We start from the raw sequence: 15,588 nt of genomic DNA, 5'->3' as shown, positions 1-15,588 counted from the left end.
TAAACTTATCAGCGTAGAGATCGGTTGAATGTGTGACCACATAACCTAAATTGTAAGATTCAAATGCACAAAAATATTGATAAACTCGAAAAATTCATCAATTCCTTATTCAGTAAATAAAAATGCTTTTAACAATACATTGCAAAGTACAGTTCTTGTGATTGCACTCATTGAACTACAAGGACTTGAACAAGGCCGGGCTCCAACTTGCAACAAGCAAGCAGATCAGGCGAGTAGCAGCACAAACAGATTCACAAACATTATGATGGCCAACATTAGGAAGTTGAAAGGAAGCTTTGAGTTTTTCTCTATTAAGCATGTTTTTAGGGAGGTGAATAAACTAGCAACATGCACTAGCGTCAAATGTACCATCTATCAAGTTTATAGAGTTAGGGGTCGTTTGTTTTTCTGAGCCTATGAATGCTGAATGCTGAATGCTAAATGACTCATCCTCTGAATGCTAAATGCTGATTGCTGAATTCTAAAAAACATGTTTGTTTTTCTCGTTAGAATAAACACAGCTCAAGAAATTTGAATATAAATCATTCGGACAATTTTACTCATGCTATCTATTTTAAACACTAACTTGATTTCTTGTTAAACAAAATATATATTATATTTGAGGAGAAGAGATGGATTATCAAAAAAAATAAATGATAAATAAATTTATTTAAAATATGCTTTCACAAATATATTTTAACGGTTTATTTTCATATTTTGTTTATTTTCAGAATATATATATATGTAATTCTATTTTTAACAAAGTGGATATCATTCACAAAAAAAAAATGAAAAAACCCGTGACGCCAACATCAAATTTTGAAGAACCTATTTTGAAACCATAAAAGTCAAGGTAGGAAAGTAGATGGGTTCTTAAGATTGGGTTCTTAAGAAAGGGTAAGAAGGGACTTTTTTGTTTCAAGTATTAGAATTCAAAGATTAGGAAGAAATTTTGGTCTTTGAATCTTTGAATGCTAAAAGTACCACTTAATGCTTAAACTACTTAAAAAAAACAAACAAGTTTTGAGCCTCTGAATGCTTAAAACTTAAGTTTAAGAGGCTCTGAATGCTGAATTCAAAAAAAACAAACAACCCCTTAGTTCCTAGTTTTTTATCGGAGGATATTAGGAAAATAGTCTATGATGATGCCAATGGCAAAATGTATGTCAGAATGTAACCAACTTGTTCTATCTTAATGAAAAGTCGTAGGGGACCTCTCAAAAACCTCGCTTGCCAATCAAAAAAAAAAAGGGGTTAACTAGTATTACCCCCCACTAGATGAGCCAATTAGGATTTCCCCACCTCCCCCCCTCCTAAACACATGGTCAACTTGGTTTGACCGTTAACTTTTAAGTCAAATAATTAAATATTACACAAATGCCATCATTGTTAACAAAAAGAAAATATTCAATTTTAATTAGGTAGGGGCATTTATGTCATTTTCAGTTGTTTGACTTGAAAATTAACGGTCAAACCAAGTTGACCGTGTGTTTAGGGGGGAGACCCTAATTTTCCATCTAGTAGGGGGGAAATCCTAATTGACTCATCTAGTAGGGGGGTAACACTAGTTCACCCAAAAAAATATAGTTCTTGTGAATAAGTTAATTATCAGTGCAATTCACAAAGTGTATACCATGGAAAGGAAGAAGTAATAGATTTATGGTGAAGATGATTTAATAAAGAATGTTAAGAAGTGATGTTGCATGACACTTTTAATAGATTTATAGTTAGTGTTATAGCACATTTCTAGCCTATTGATCCTAAAGGTCAATGGTATGGGGGTGAAGTAACTTGGCACCAAAGGAAGTCCACATACTTGACCTAGAGTAGGCAAAGTGTGTTATGGTCAAGAAAAGTCTGTTGACCAGGAGTACGCAGAGGGTATAGAGTTTTGCACGAAACAATTGAGAGTGGCAGTGATATGTATGTGACACGTCTATGATATAGGAGTGGACTGACCCATGGGTGTACATAATAAAAGGTTAAAGGGCGGTTGCTTGATTGGTGAGCAAAGTGACATGTGGGTACAACAAGATGGATGGATGAGAAAACAAATCAAGGGCTGAGCATAGACCACAGAGTGACCTGATATAAATAAGTGAGAACAACCTTAGAAGGAGGGGGGCGATCACAAATTAGACTAGAGCAAAACACTAGAGAAATCAGGTCATAACAGTGAGAGATGGAGGAGTAGCCGAGTAGATGTATGTCCTTCAATTCACTTGTTTACCTTTTGTAATCATAACAATAAGTAATTAGATATTCTAGATTTGTAATTAGAATTTGTTTTATATTTTCATTTTCCTCATCATTTTGTTGGGCGAGGGAGGTAGGGTAAGAATTTGCAAACTAGTTTTGATGGACAAGTGTCGATTTCCTATTCATCCCATAAGTCCTCATAGAAAATGTGCCCGGCCACATATAAAATTCAAGTTAGTCCATAGTACTATTCAAACTTCTTTTCATTATCAAGATGCTTCTATTACTATATATATATATATATATATATATATATATATATATATATATATATATATATATATATATATATATATAGCCAATTAGCTACTTCTTTATATATCTCATTCTTGGCAACACAATAAGCACTTCAACTCCAAAGAAAGAAATAATAAAAAACCTAGCTTCCTCTAGAATCTCACTACTTATACTTGTTTTTCTGTTAATGTAAGTTCAACATAGTAGTCGCTCATTGAAAATGATAAAATGTGAAGTACATGTTATAATGATCTATCCTCATTATTACATTAATGTGGTTCTTAAAACCTTGAGCCACTGTCTGGATCATTGATGCATTTTATACATGCAAAACAAAATACTATCATCTCTGTGGAGATGGTAGTGTTATGTTACCTTAATAAAGTGTTTTGGTTTATGAATGTTCAAAGAATGGATTGGCCGGTTATTTTTTTAGAAAAAAAAATATCTATCACTTTTGTGTTTAGGCAAATGGCTTCTAAAATTATTGTTAGTTACTTAAGTACGTCCAACACATGGGCTTTATATGACTCCAACACAATGCCGCATGAAACGGACACGATAAACAACTTAAGTACGTCAAAGTATGTCATATACTGATACACATGTAGTACAGGAAAAAAAAATGAACCAATGACCGTCAAAGATTCCTAGCCAACAAAAAGAAAGGTATGTTTTGAGACTACATAATCGCTCACCTCCACGTGCATGAAAGTCAAGATGGTGAATTTTAATTACATTGCCTGCTACGACAACAGAACTAGGAGTCGCTAGTCCATTATGGACAATGCCTTTCTCATTGCAGAAAATGGCAATATCAACCAGGACATCAAATATGCTTTTCAGCAAAGGAGGCGGGCAGATGACTACTTTGCCATTAGGAGATCGCATCCAGAAGACCCCATCTTGTCCATCGTCAAGCAAGTTCTTTAAGGACTTCTCAAAAGTCCCATGAGACAATATCGCTACTTTTCCAGCTACGAAGGAGTGCGTATCCAACAGGTTACTGTGAGTTAGTTTTGGCGATGTCTTCACACGCTCCTACACCACAACAAATTCAATATTAATATAAGATACTCTGTGTTAATACAAAATAACAACAAATTTACCTACAAGTCATTTAGCTTTTGAGTAACACTCTTAACTTCATTACCCATCGTTGCAATCATTTTCTGAGAATTCTCGTCTTTGTCCTATTTTCTGAATAGAAAAACAAAACAACATAATCATTAATGTAAAACAAGGTAATACGAACTGTGAGTTAGTTTTGGCGATGTCTTCACACGCTCCTACACCACAACAAATTTAGTATTAATATAAGATACTCTGTGTTAATACAAAATAACAAAAAATTTATCTGCAAGTCATTTAGCTTTTGAGTAACACTCTTAACTTCATTGCCCAGCGTTGCAATCATTTTCTGATAATTCTCGTCTTTGTCCTATTTTATGAATAGAAAAACAAAACAACATAATCATTAATGTAAAACAAGGTAATACGAACTGTGAGTTAGTTTTGGCGATGTCTTCACACGCTCCTACACCACAACAAATTTAGTATTAATATAAGATACTCTGTGTTAATACAAAATAACAAAAATTTATCGCAAGTCATTTAGCTTTTGAGTAACACTCTTAACTTCATTGCCAGTTGCAATGCAATCATTTTCTGATAATTCTCGTCTTTGTCCTATTTTATGAATAGAAAAACAAAACAACATAATCATTAATGTAAAACAAGGTAATACGAATAACAAACATACACTTACTATTAAATTGATTAAAGACTGCACATTTCATTACACATTTTGCACAGTTACCATCTATAATACAAAACTAAATGGTAAAAACGAAAAGAAAAAACTTAGTGGGTGTTTGGTTCTTATTTTTTCAAAAAATCATTTTTTCTTAAAAAGCATTTTTATGAAAAAATATTTATTCTAAAAGCATTTTTTGAATAAATATGTTTGGTTGTGATTTTTCTTAAAAGCTATTTTATCGAACCATATTTCACACTATCTTTTTCGACATATTTCAGCATATAGCGGCATAAAGTACTAAAGTTTAAAACATCTGGACAGTTCATTTGCCTTGAGCGCCTAAAGTGTTTCCCTCAAAGAAAAACATTTTTTTAACTTGAAAAATAAGTTTTACCTAATTATCATAAAACTAGTTTTTGGGACCAAAAATTGTTTTTTGTATGAAAAACTTTTTTTTTTAAAAAAAATAGATACCAAACGCATTTATTTTTTCAAAAATGTTTTTTCACTAATAAATACTTTTTCGCAATAAATAAATAGGATCCAAACACCCAAGGTTCTTGAAATTCATAAAACTAATTAAAGAATGCGCACACTAAGCCATTGATATAATATATATATATATATATATATATATAAAAAGATTCACATACCTTGAAGAAATTACATTTTTGTAACAGTGCAAGATTGGTTTTGTCAAGATTCTCCATGTAACAGTGCACATTTCAACACACTGCTAAAAAAATTGTGACACATCAGCTTTTTGTGTTAGTAAAAATTGTTAAAATCATATTATGTACCAACACATTTTTTTCAAATTTTTGGTTTCTATTTCGGACGGGAATACTTGTCTCGTCCCAATTTTAATTTCAATTTTTTTTTTTTACACGAGCAAACTCGTCCCGTCCATTATTCCCTCCATTTCCTTGGTGCCTATCATTTCCCTCCATTTTCTAGGCTATATGATAGTGAAACACCATTCATCCATATCAAAAGCCTAGCTTCCTCTAAAATCTCACTACTTATACTTGTTTTTTCTGTTAATGTAAGTTCAACATAATCATCACTCATTGAAAATAATGAAATGTGAAGTTATAATGATCTATATTACATTAATGTGGTTCTTAAAACCCCGAGCCACGTACTGTCTGGATCATTGATGCATTTCATACGTGCACAACAAAATATGTCCATCTCTGTGGAGATGGTAGTATTATGTAACCTTAATAAAGTGTTTTGGTTTATGAATGTTCAAAGAATGGATTGGCTGGTTGTTGTTATATTTTTATTTTTTTAGAAAAAAAAAAATATCTATCACTTTTGTGTTTAGGCAAATGACTTCTAAAATTATTGTCAGTTACTTATCCGAATTAAATTGTGAAAAACAATCCAAAGTGTGTTGTTCTAAGGCATAGTTAACCATTCAAAATCCGAGCACTAGCTAGCCACCCATCTACAATTTACTGTGTCGATTGTTTGAAATATTATGAAATCTTTTAATTTTTCATAAATCTTTTTTTTATGATAATCTTTTCCATACATCTAAATCTACAAGAAGTGTTGTTTTGAACATACATAACACCAAAAACCTATTCACTTAAAATAATTAATGTGGATAATATAAAGATTGATACAATCATTATAAGTAGAAATAATTATCTTTTTAAAACTAATTCTAACATAAATAATTTTGAGATAATTCCTTATGGTAGAAATAATACCAAACAACCTACAAATCAAATTTTTGTTTCTCATTTTTTTTTAATAGATTATCTCATTTTGAGAATAAAATAATAGTTTTGAAAAAACTTTACTAAACAATATTTTTTACATCCAAAATCAATTTTGAGACTCATAATAGATTATTTGTGATTAGCAGAATGGTTGCAAAAGGGCTCGCAGCTAATCTTCAGCATCAGCTTTACTATCCTAGCCCATGGGCTTCATTTCATATTCTAAACCCACACAACCCGTTTCCTATCTCAACTAACCGTGAAAAAAAGAGAAAAAACCGCCAAAAAAGATAGAGAAAGAAGTATAGAAGATTCTGGACTCTTCCTCAAATATCATAATTAGGAGGGTTCCGTGTACTTCTCAATCTCACCACCCCATTTAATATTCCCACATTACAATCTTTGGTTTCTTCTCAATTTCATGTTTTGTGTGGTGAGTTTCATTCTTTTACATTCCAAATTTAGGGTTTATCTCGTTTTCATGAAATTTGATTAAAAGGAATAAACTTTACATCATAAACACTAGGAGAGAGAGAGAGAGAGTGTGTGTGTGAAAACTAATGGTGTTGTTATTATGGTTTATTAATTTGGTTTTTTGTTATGGGTTTGGCATTGATCTCATTTGTTCAAAATCACTGGCCATTTACACCGCGAAAGCTCGACGATGTAAAACTATCTGAACAGTTAGTTAATCGTCTTTCGATACCTGATAATACGAAAAGATTTGTTTTTGCAATTGTTGAACCTGAAAATGAGGCTGTTGTTTATATACTAGCTGCACAGAATTTGTCTAAGCAATCAGCTATTGATGCTGAGTTTCTTATTAAGGAAGTGAAGCCTGATGTTGTTGTTGCGCAAGTTGCGCCTTCTTCGCTGAGTGAGATTAAGAGTGAGGAAAAGATTAATAAGAGTGATAATGAGGCGGGGAATGCGATACCAACTTCGTATCTTGGAGTACTTAAAGGTTGTTTTGTTGATAAGAGTAATAAGGATAAGTATGAGCGTTTAGCTGGGGGTGTTGTTTTGAAGGAGATTTTTGGGGTTGGATTCTATGGAAATTTTTTGGCTGCGAAAAGGGTGGCGAAGGAAGTAGGTTCTTCGTTTTTGTTGATTGAATCACCTTTTGTGAGAAGTTGTGCGGATGACCCTCTGCCTCCGCGGGCTTCTGAAAATAGTGAGGGAAAGAACAACTTTCAAGGTTTAGGGCTGAAGTCGAGTAGTTTGGTTCCTCAGACAGTGGGTTCGGGTGTTTCTTCAAGTTCAAGGCGGTTACTCTCTTCCACTGATATACATCCAGAGACCGCAAAGTCATTAGTTTCAGCTTTGTCTCAGTTGAACCCGAAACCAAGTATTTCTGGTGCTGCTTCAGAGGAAGGGAAGGGAGATTGTCATCTGATACAGAATTACCAGGTTCCGTCTTTTGCTCAAAATGTTTACTCCTTGCTGACCGATCTGCATATTGTGTTTGATAATCTTCCATATATTGGAAAGGCATTGGCTCATGCACAAAAGATGCTCCACAATGTTGATAACGGAGAAAAGGTAGATACCCAACTCCTATCTGAGGTTCAGACCTTTCAAATTGCTGTGGAGGGTATGAGAATTGGACTGAACAATGCTGGGCGGTGTCCTATAGCCAAAAATGAAAATGATGCCTGTTCTAAACTGGGATTCTCTGAAATGCCTACTGAGGATAAATCACAAGCTGTTTTTGCTCAAGCAATCCGCTGCCAGACAAAGAAATTCAAATCGGTAGTAGCTATAGTAGATGCCAGTAGCCTAGGCGGTCTCAGGAAACATTGGAATACTTGTGTGCCTCCTGAGGTCGAGGATTTGATTGGACAGTTTGTAACAAAATATGAAGTTGAAGGAGAAATACCGGACGCTGAAAATTCAGATAAAAAGAGGTTAATACCCAACAAGCCAGTCGTAGCAGTTGGTGCAGGTGCAACAGCTGTTTTAGGAGCTTCATCCCTTTCTAAAGCTCTTCCTGCATCAACTTTCATGAAGCTGGTCACTTACAAGATACCTGCTTCACTAAAACTTGCTTTGGTTCAAACACAAAAGGCAGTGGCAATTTCCCTCGGCAAAGCACTTGGTCCATCACAAGTGTTAGGTCCTGGAATATTGACTTCTGGAGCCAAGTCCACCTCGGCCGTGAAAGCCGCAGCTTCTGCAACAAAGATTCGTGCTGTGGCTCACAGTGTTCTAGCTTCTGCTGAACGTACTAGCTTTTCAGCAATGAGAACTGCCTTTTATGAAATAATGAGGAAACGTCGTTTTCAGTCGATTGGATATCGGTCTTGGATCAAGTTTGGGTGTAGTTTCTCTGCTTGTGCCGGGCTTCTTACGTATGGAGATGGGATCGAGTGTGCTGCAGAGTCAATTCCAGTGGCCCCTTCTATAGTCTCTTTAGGCCGTGGATTGCAAAATTTACACCAGGCATCTCAAGTGGTCAGGCAGGCAGATCATGGCACGAAGATACAGGAAGCTATACATTCCCTTTTGTACAGTTTGAAGAAAGATAAAACTCCATAGACTAAGATTTTGAAATTTCTATTGTGTACATACTGATGACGCTGTTCTTAAACTAATTTATGCATGCGTTAGAGCTCACAAACGATTCTTTGTTCAAGTAATAATAGTATTGGGATATTGGTTGCATTATTCTATACTTATTTGTAGTCATACTGTTAGTGATCAGAATAGGTGAATGTGGTCTCTGTTCTCCTTCATCGCATGTCAATCTTCAGGGTAAGTCTGGTAGTCAAAATGGAGGTGAATGTGGTTTCTGTTCTCCTTCATCGCATGTCAATCTTCAGGGTAAGTCTGGTAGTCAAATTGGTGTACAATATGCTATGTAGTTGCGGATGCTAATCAGGTGATAGCAATGGCTATAAGATTCAGGGCAAAGCTCCTTATTGCTGCCGTGGTGTTCTCTGCATAATTGAATAGGTGAAGGTTCCCTAGCTTAGAAGCCCAAGTGTATTCATCTAAAGTTCTCTATTTAAAGTAATTTCAAACTCAAAATCTAAAATGGATGTTAGCACCTGTAAAGGAAGTGAAACCATCTCGGGATGTTTGTCAATGCAACAAAAACTGTGATAAACATCCGTTTCTTTGAAATATGGGAGTGCCATACTGCCATCCCATCCCTCGCCTGTCCCAAAACTCTCTTAGCCTTGCAAGTGTGTAGATATTTTTTTTGTTCGTTAAATGTGTGTAGATATTTACAAACAACTTGATCTCAATAAACAACAGTTGTGGGTGCATGGTGAGGATGTATGGAAGCTTTCTTTTGAAAAAGCTGGGGTTAGTCTGTAAGTACCCCACTAGCTTTTGAACCCGTCCTACGAACGGGTGTCGTTATATTAAATTATTTTAAAAAATATTAGCGATTATGCATAGCTATGAGATATGAAAATTATATTAATCACTCATTCAAATTTATATCACCACTCTCTATAAAAAGAAAGCACCAAACCTTGATAAAACCAATCAACATAATTTTGTTGTTAGATTTAATAATAGAAGTTTGATTGAAGTTTTGTGAGAATGTCCAATGTGGCGAAGATGATATTGAAGCTACTTGAATAGCAAAACATTTTCAATCATAATAAAAGAATTACAATAACTACTACTTAAAATGTAAAACTATACTTTCCGATTTAATGTAAAACTATGTTTCGGGGTTAGTTCAATGCATTTGCATCAAGTTTCTGATTTTACGTTAATTATTTTTTGAGGCTAGTTCAATATAGTTGCATCTAGTTTCCGATTTCTCATTAATTATTCTTTGAGGTTAATTAAATGTAGTTGTATCAAGTTTCTGATTTTCCGTTAATTATTTTTTGAGGTTAATTCAGTGTAGTTGCACCAAGTTTACGATTTCCCGTTAGTTATTCATTCATTAAGGTTAATTCAGTGCAGTTGCATATAGTTTTCAATGTTTTGTTAATTGTTTATTGAGATTAGTTCATTGAATTTGCATCCAGATTTTAATTTCCCGTTAATTATTCTTTGAGGTTAGTTCAATACATCTGCATCCAGTTTCTGATTTCCCGTTAATTATTTTTTGAGGTTAGTTTAATGCATTTATATATAATTTTCAATTTCCGGTTATTTATGCTTTGAGGGTAGTTCGATCACGATTACATCCGGTTTTCGATTTCAGATTAACTATTTTTTTAGGTTATTTCAATGCATAGCATCCAGTTTCCGATTTTTCGTTAAATATTCTTCAAGGATATTGCTTCCAATTTATGATTTCCTAGCATGTTAGTTAATATATGATTTTAGTATAATACAGTTGCATCCAGTTTACGATTTTCTAGTTAATTATTATTTGAGGTTAGTTCAATGCAGTTATATCCAATTTTCGATTTCCCATTAATTGTTCTTTTAGGTTAGTTCAATGCATTTGCAGCAAGTTTTCAATTTCCCGTTAATTATTTATTGAGGTTAGTTCAGTGCAGTTGCATCCAGTCTTCGATGTTTTGTTAATTAGTCTTTAAGATTAATTCATTGCATTTGTATCCAGTTCCAATTTGTTATTAATAATTATTTGAGGTTAGTTCAATACATCTGCATCTAGTTTATGATTTCTAATTATTTATGTTTTGAGGTTACTTCGATGTAATTTCACCCAGTTTTTGATTTTCTGTTAACTATTATTTGAAGTTATTTAAATGCATTTGCATCTAGTTTCTAATTTCCTGCCAATTATTCTATGAGGTTAGTTCAATGCAGTTGCATTCAGTTTTTTATTCCATGTTAATTATTTTTTTAGGTTAGTTTAATGCATTTGTATCCAGTTTTCGATTCCCCGTTAATTATTATTTGAGGTTTATTTGATGCATTTGCATACCGTTTTTCGATTTCCTGTTAAATATTTTTCAAGGATTTGCATCCAATTTCTAATTTCCCGTTAGCTATTGACGTTAGTTTAATTCAGTTGCATCTAGATTCTGATTTCTAATTAATTACTTGTTGAGTTTAGTTTATTGCATTTGCATAAAGTTTACGATTTTCCGTTAATTACTCTTTGAGCTCAGTTTAATGTATTTGAATCTAGATTTCAACTTTCTTTTAATTATCCAATGTAGTGTGTAATACTAACTTTCTACTAATCCACTTGTAGTGTTCTTGCAAACATGACATAAAAATAAATTATGCTTGATTTACTATATGGGATTATCAAAGATTATCCAGTTCTCGATTTTCCATTAGTTATTCTTTTAAATTATATCTAACTCACTATGTGAGATCTTCAAAGATTATCTACTTAACGAGTCCTCTCATATTAATTATTCTGAAAAATATATGCAACTATATATGCAAAACTATTATATACAAATTTTATATTGATCACTCATCCAAATTTCTAATAACATGAAAACCCCGCGACGCATCTCCTCTAAAAAAAAAAAACTCACCATTGATAAAACCCTTCAACTTCATTTTGTTATTTAATAATGGATGTTTGATTGAAGTTTTGTGAGATTATCTAATAAGCTACTTGAAGTTACTTGAATAGTAAGACGTTTTCAATCATACGAAAAAAAATAATAAAAACACCATTTTAAATATAAAACTATACTTATCGAAACATTCTCACAACATATAACACAACTATATTTTGAGATTAGTTCAATGCATTTGCATCCAATTTTTGATTTTATGTTATTTATTTTTTGAAGTTATTTCAATGCAATTGCATCCAGTTTCTGATTTCTTGTTAATTATTTTTTGCAATTAGTTCAATGCATTCCAATTTCCAATTTTATGTTAATTATTCTTTGAGATCAGTTCAATGCGTTTGCATCCAACATCTAATTTTTCGTTAATTATTCTTTGAGATCAGTTCAATACATTTGCATCCAGTTTATGATTTCTCATTTATTATTCGATAAGGTTGCATTTGCATCTAGTTTCTGATTTAACATTAATTATTGTTTGAGGTTAGTTCAATGAATTTGTATCCAATTTCCGATTTTCCGTTAATTATTTCTTAAGGTTAGTTCAATGCATATGCATTTTTATTTTTATTTTTTTAGATTAGTTTAGTGTAGTACTGTAGTTGCATATGGTTTCCGATTTCCAGTTAATTATTTTTTAAGATTAGTTATACGCTTGCATTTGCATCATGTTTCTAATTTATAGTTAACTTTTTTAGGTTAGTTCAATACAATTGCATTCAGTTTCCGATTTCCCGTTAATTTAATCTCTGAGGGTTAATTCAATGCATTTGCATCCAATTTTCGATTTCCCCACAATTATTTTTTGATGTCAATTCGATGTATTTGCATCCAAGTTTTGATTTCATGTTAATTATTATTATTTTTTCGATAACCCAACGTTAATTATTTTTTGAGGGTAGTTTAATGCAGTTCTATCAATATTTTGACTGTGCATTAATTACTTTTTAAGATTAGTTTAATGCTTGCATGTGCATCCAATTTCCGATTTTCCGTTAAATATTATTTGAGGTTAGTTCGATGTATTTGCATCTAGTTTTCTGTTTTCAATTAATTGTTCTTTGACGGTAGTTTCATGTAGTATTATATATATTTTAAAATATTTGTCAATATTGGTTTGCCGTTATTTATTATTTATTTTTATTTTCTATTATATATTTTGTGATGTTATTTTTTGTATAATTTAATTTTCCATATGTATAGTAATTTGTTTTGGTTTGATATATAATTTATTTAAGCCCAACTTCCACTTTAACTAAATCCATAGTTATATAATTTATTTAAGTCAACGTCAAACTAAATCTCGTTATTCCGTTAAAATTGGAAATTATAAAATTCATAAATGTAATTGGAATATGTTGTAATTATTGTGGCCGGAATTGTGATTTTTGAAATTCTTAACTACGACTAAATGTCTAAATCCCACAGTGGATGACACATTAAATTGATCCAACTTTATTTTCTAGGCCCATATATATAGTGCATACAATACAATTTTATTTGTTTTGGGTGTATACTGTTACTTATTTTATAATTCGTTGACTTTTTTCTTTTTTTTCAGTCACATGTGTGGTAAATGTTCAAGCAACTCAATTCATTTATTTATTTGTTCTTTCATAGATTCATTGTCATTTTCTAGAAAGAAACTTTGTTATGTTAAACTTCATCTGAGATTAGTGTGGAAACTATTTTTTGTAGCGTAAGAGTTTTAGAAAAACCGTTTTTTTGTTGAAACTACTGTTTTTAGCAATTTAGTTGTATGTCTCAATTTTTTTCCGTAATTAGTTATATTATTTAGGAAAAGTTAGAGACTCTCTGAAATTTTAGATAAAATTGTTTTTTTATTTATATCTTGCTTTTTCGTAATTAGTAATAGAATTTAGAAAAAACTAGAGTCTGGATATGTGAGTGCTCCAAAAAATAGATTGGTGACGGTATAACTATAATATATATCTAATGATTTGGAATTCCTTTTTTTTTTTGGTAATTAGTGTTAGAGTTTATAAAAAATTGGAAACTCTATGAAGTCTTGAAAAATAGAGCCAAGAGGGTATAGCTATAATATATATCTAAAGACAACTGAGCTTAGACTAGTGTTGAGGTTGCAAACTTGCTTCACCCCACATATAAATAGCCTAAATAAATACTAACTCCCAAGAATCCTTTAGTTTCCAACAATGAGTTCATCTTTACTGAAGAAACGCAAATCAGACATTCTTAACATAAAAAAAAACAGTTGATTTGATTTACAAAGTTAAATACCATTTCTTGCTTAACAATCGAATCAACAAATATTCAATACTAGAATGAAATTATTATCATGCAATGTAGTACATAGGATTTGGAAGTTTGAAAGACCGAGTAGCTGTTGGTGCACCAAACAAATCACTCCACTGATCTCCAGAGTTTCCATGAATTCTATAGCCTTCATTTTCCAGCTCCTTTCTCTTCTCCGATTTATATACCTCAGCTATTTTCCCGTGATCCGAAGGCTCCCTACGCCCCACATTATAATTTTAATTAAACATTACTCATCCTCATAAAAACACCAGAAAAAGAAAGAAAGAATAGAGACCATACCGTAATATAAGACTCTGATAGCCACTGTACCCTGCTATTAAAAGATTTTTGATAGTGGAACTCCTTTGGTGTTCATCTCGTCCTGTCAATAGAATTATAGTAAATCCTAAGCGTCGGAGCTCATTGTACAACTTTAGACTTGCTGGAATTGCAGGGCACTCCGCCGAATCCACCCACTGATTGAATGCAATGTCATTGAATATCTCCGTCCTATATATAAAGCAAAACCATCAAGTTCATATAGCATGATACGACAACTACATTAATAATAATGACATACCCGAATCCATGTTCAGCATAATATGGCAAGTTGGAAAGCAAAGTCTCATCAATATCAAAAATCCAAACATCCTTTCCATCACCACGAATCTCAACAGTCTTTGCAAACTCTAACGAATCATAAGCAACTAAACCAGAATCAGAAACATACTGATCCCCAGTAACATAGTTTTTCACAAATTCAAGACACCTTTCTGGAACTTGTTTCCATGACCCAGCGTCATTAGCTTCAACACTAAACTTCCAACTGTTACAATAGACCACATCATCTTTTGCGACTTTTCGATTACCTGAGATGAGAATTGATTGTGGTATTACGCCGGATATTAGGATGGAAATTATTATTAGTAGATTAATCAGGAGAGTTTGACCGGAATTCATTGGTGATTATTATTAAATTCTGGTCCACCCTCAAATTCAACACTAATAAAACTTTTGAGGGTCGGGTTGAGGCATAACCCGAGTTCAAACAGAGTTTCAAATGTTTCAACCCGAGCCTGAGACCAAGCTCTAATCGGTCTTTAAATTTTCAGCCTAAGTCTTAGCCCGACCAATTCGGGTTGGGTCGGGTTGGTCAAACTTCTCTGGTTTTTTTTAGAATGATGAGATAAAAAACACTAAAATTAAAATCTTCTAATAAAATCAACTTTATTTTTTACAAAAATAGAATAATTGGAAGATATACGCACATATGCACACGGCTCGGGTTTTTTTGTTTTTTGATATTCTAACTCGAGCCCAATCTAAAACCAAGTCGGATTTTGATTTTACAAAACCAAGCCCGGACCACAGATATGACATGTTAGTCCAAGACCAATAAAAATCGGGTTTTAATCCATCGGGCTTGCGCTAACCAGACCCAAATTAAAATCTTCTAATGAAATAAAAAAGATTTAATTGTTTGAAAGAGAAACTAACCTTGTTGATTATATTATTTTATCTAAAATAGAGATTCTTAACCGTATTTTTTTACAAAAATAGAATGATTGAAAAATATACCTACATATGCACACCGACTCAGGTTTTTCGATTTTTTGATATTCTAATCCGAACCCATTCCAAAACCAAGTCGGATTTTGATTTTACAAAACCAAGCCCAGACCACAAATCTGACATGTTAGCCCAAGAGGCCAGAACCAACAAAAATTGGGTTTTTATCTATCGGGCTTGGGCTAACCCGACCCAAGTTCCACCCCTACTTAAAACTACATTTACCAATTTTGGGCCGGGAAAAAGCCCATTAAAGACGAAGCACGATTATTTA

At 32.8% G+C, this 15,588-nt stretch overlaps 2 protein-coding genes across 2 annotated transcripts; one reads left to right on the top strand and one right to left on the bottom strand.

The window, feature by feature from the left end:
* The first annotated feature begins 6,240 nt into the window (after nt 1–6,240).
* LOC147507189 (uncharacterized) lies at nt 6,241–8,655 on the top strand. Its single transcript, XM_086599905.1, has one exon. The coding sequence runs from the start codon at nt 6,589–6,591 to the stop codon at nt 8,524–8,526; it is 1,938 nt and encodes a 645-aa protein (XP_086456031.1). The 5' UTR covers nt 6,241–6,588; the 3' UTR covers nt 8,527–8,655.
* A 4,973-nt stretch (nt 8,656–13,628) lies between these two features.
* LOC147507188 (acid phosphatase 1-like) lies at nt 13,629–14,758 on the bottom strand. Its single transcript, XM_086599904.1, has 3 exons — nt 14,326–14,758; nt 14,046–14,255; nt 13,629–13,961 (listed from the first exon to the last, which is right to left on the bottom strand). The coding sequence occupies exons 1-3, from the start codon at nt 14,703–14,705 to the stop codon at nt 13,784–13,786; spliced, it is 768 nt and encodes a 255-aa protein (XP_086456030.1). The 5' UTR covers nt 14,706–14,758; the 3' UTR covers nt 13,629–13,783.
* Nucleotides 14,759–15,588: the final 830 nt, after the last annotated feature.

This window comes from Coptis chinensis, chromosome 3 (genome assembly GCF_015680905.1).
Source record: "Coptis chinensis isolate HL-2020 chromosome 3, ASM1568090v1, whole genome shotgun sequence".
NCBI lineage: Eukaryota > Viridiplantae > Streptophyta > Magnoliopsida > Ranunculales > Ranunculaceae > Coptis > Coptis chinensis.
The sequence above is the reverse complement of the archived record's forward strand: the minus strand, read 5'-3'. Positions and strand labels throughout refer to the sequence as shown.

Coding starts and splice junctions, on each gene's coding strand:
- LOC147507188 (XM_086599904.1), bottom strand. CDS start 14,705: ATGAATTCCGGTCAAACTCTCCTGATTAATCTACTAATAATAATTTCC. Junction 14,256..14,325: donor TATGCTGAACATGGATTCGG/GTATGTCATTAT, acceptor CTTTATATATAG/GACGGAGATATTCAATGACA. Junction 13,962..14,045: donor TATCAGAGTCTTATATTACG/GTATGGTCTCTA, acceptor TGTGGGGCGTAG/GGAGCCTTCGGATCACGGGA.
- LOC147507189 (XM_086599905.1), top strand. CDS start 6,589: ATGGGTTTGGCATTGATCTCATTTGTTCAAAATCACTGGCCATTTACA.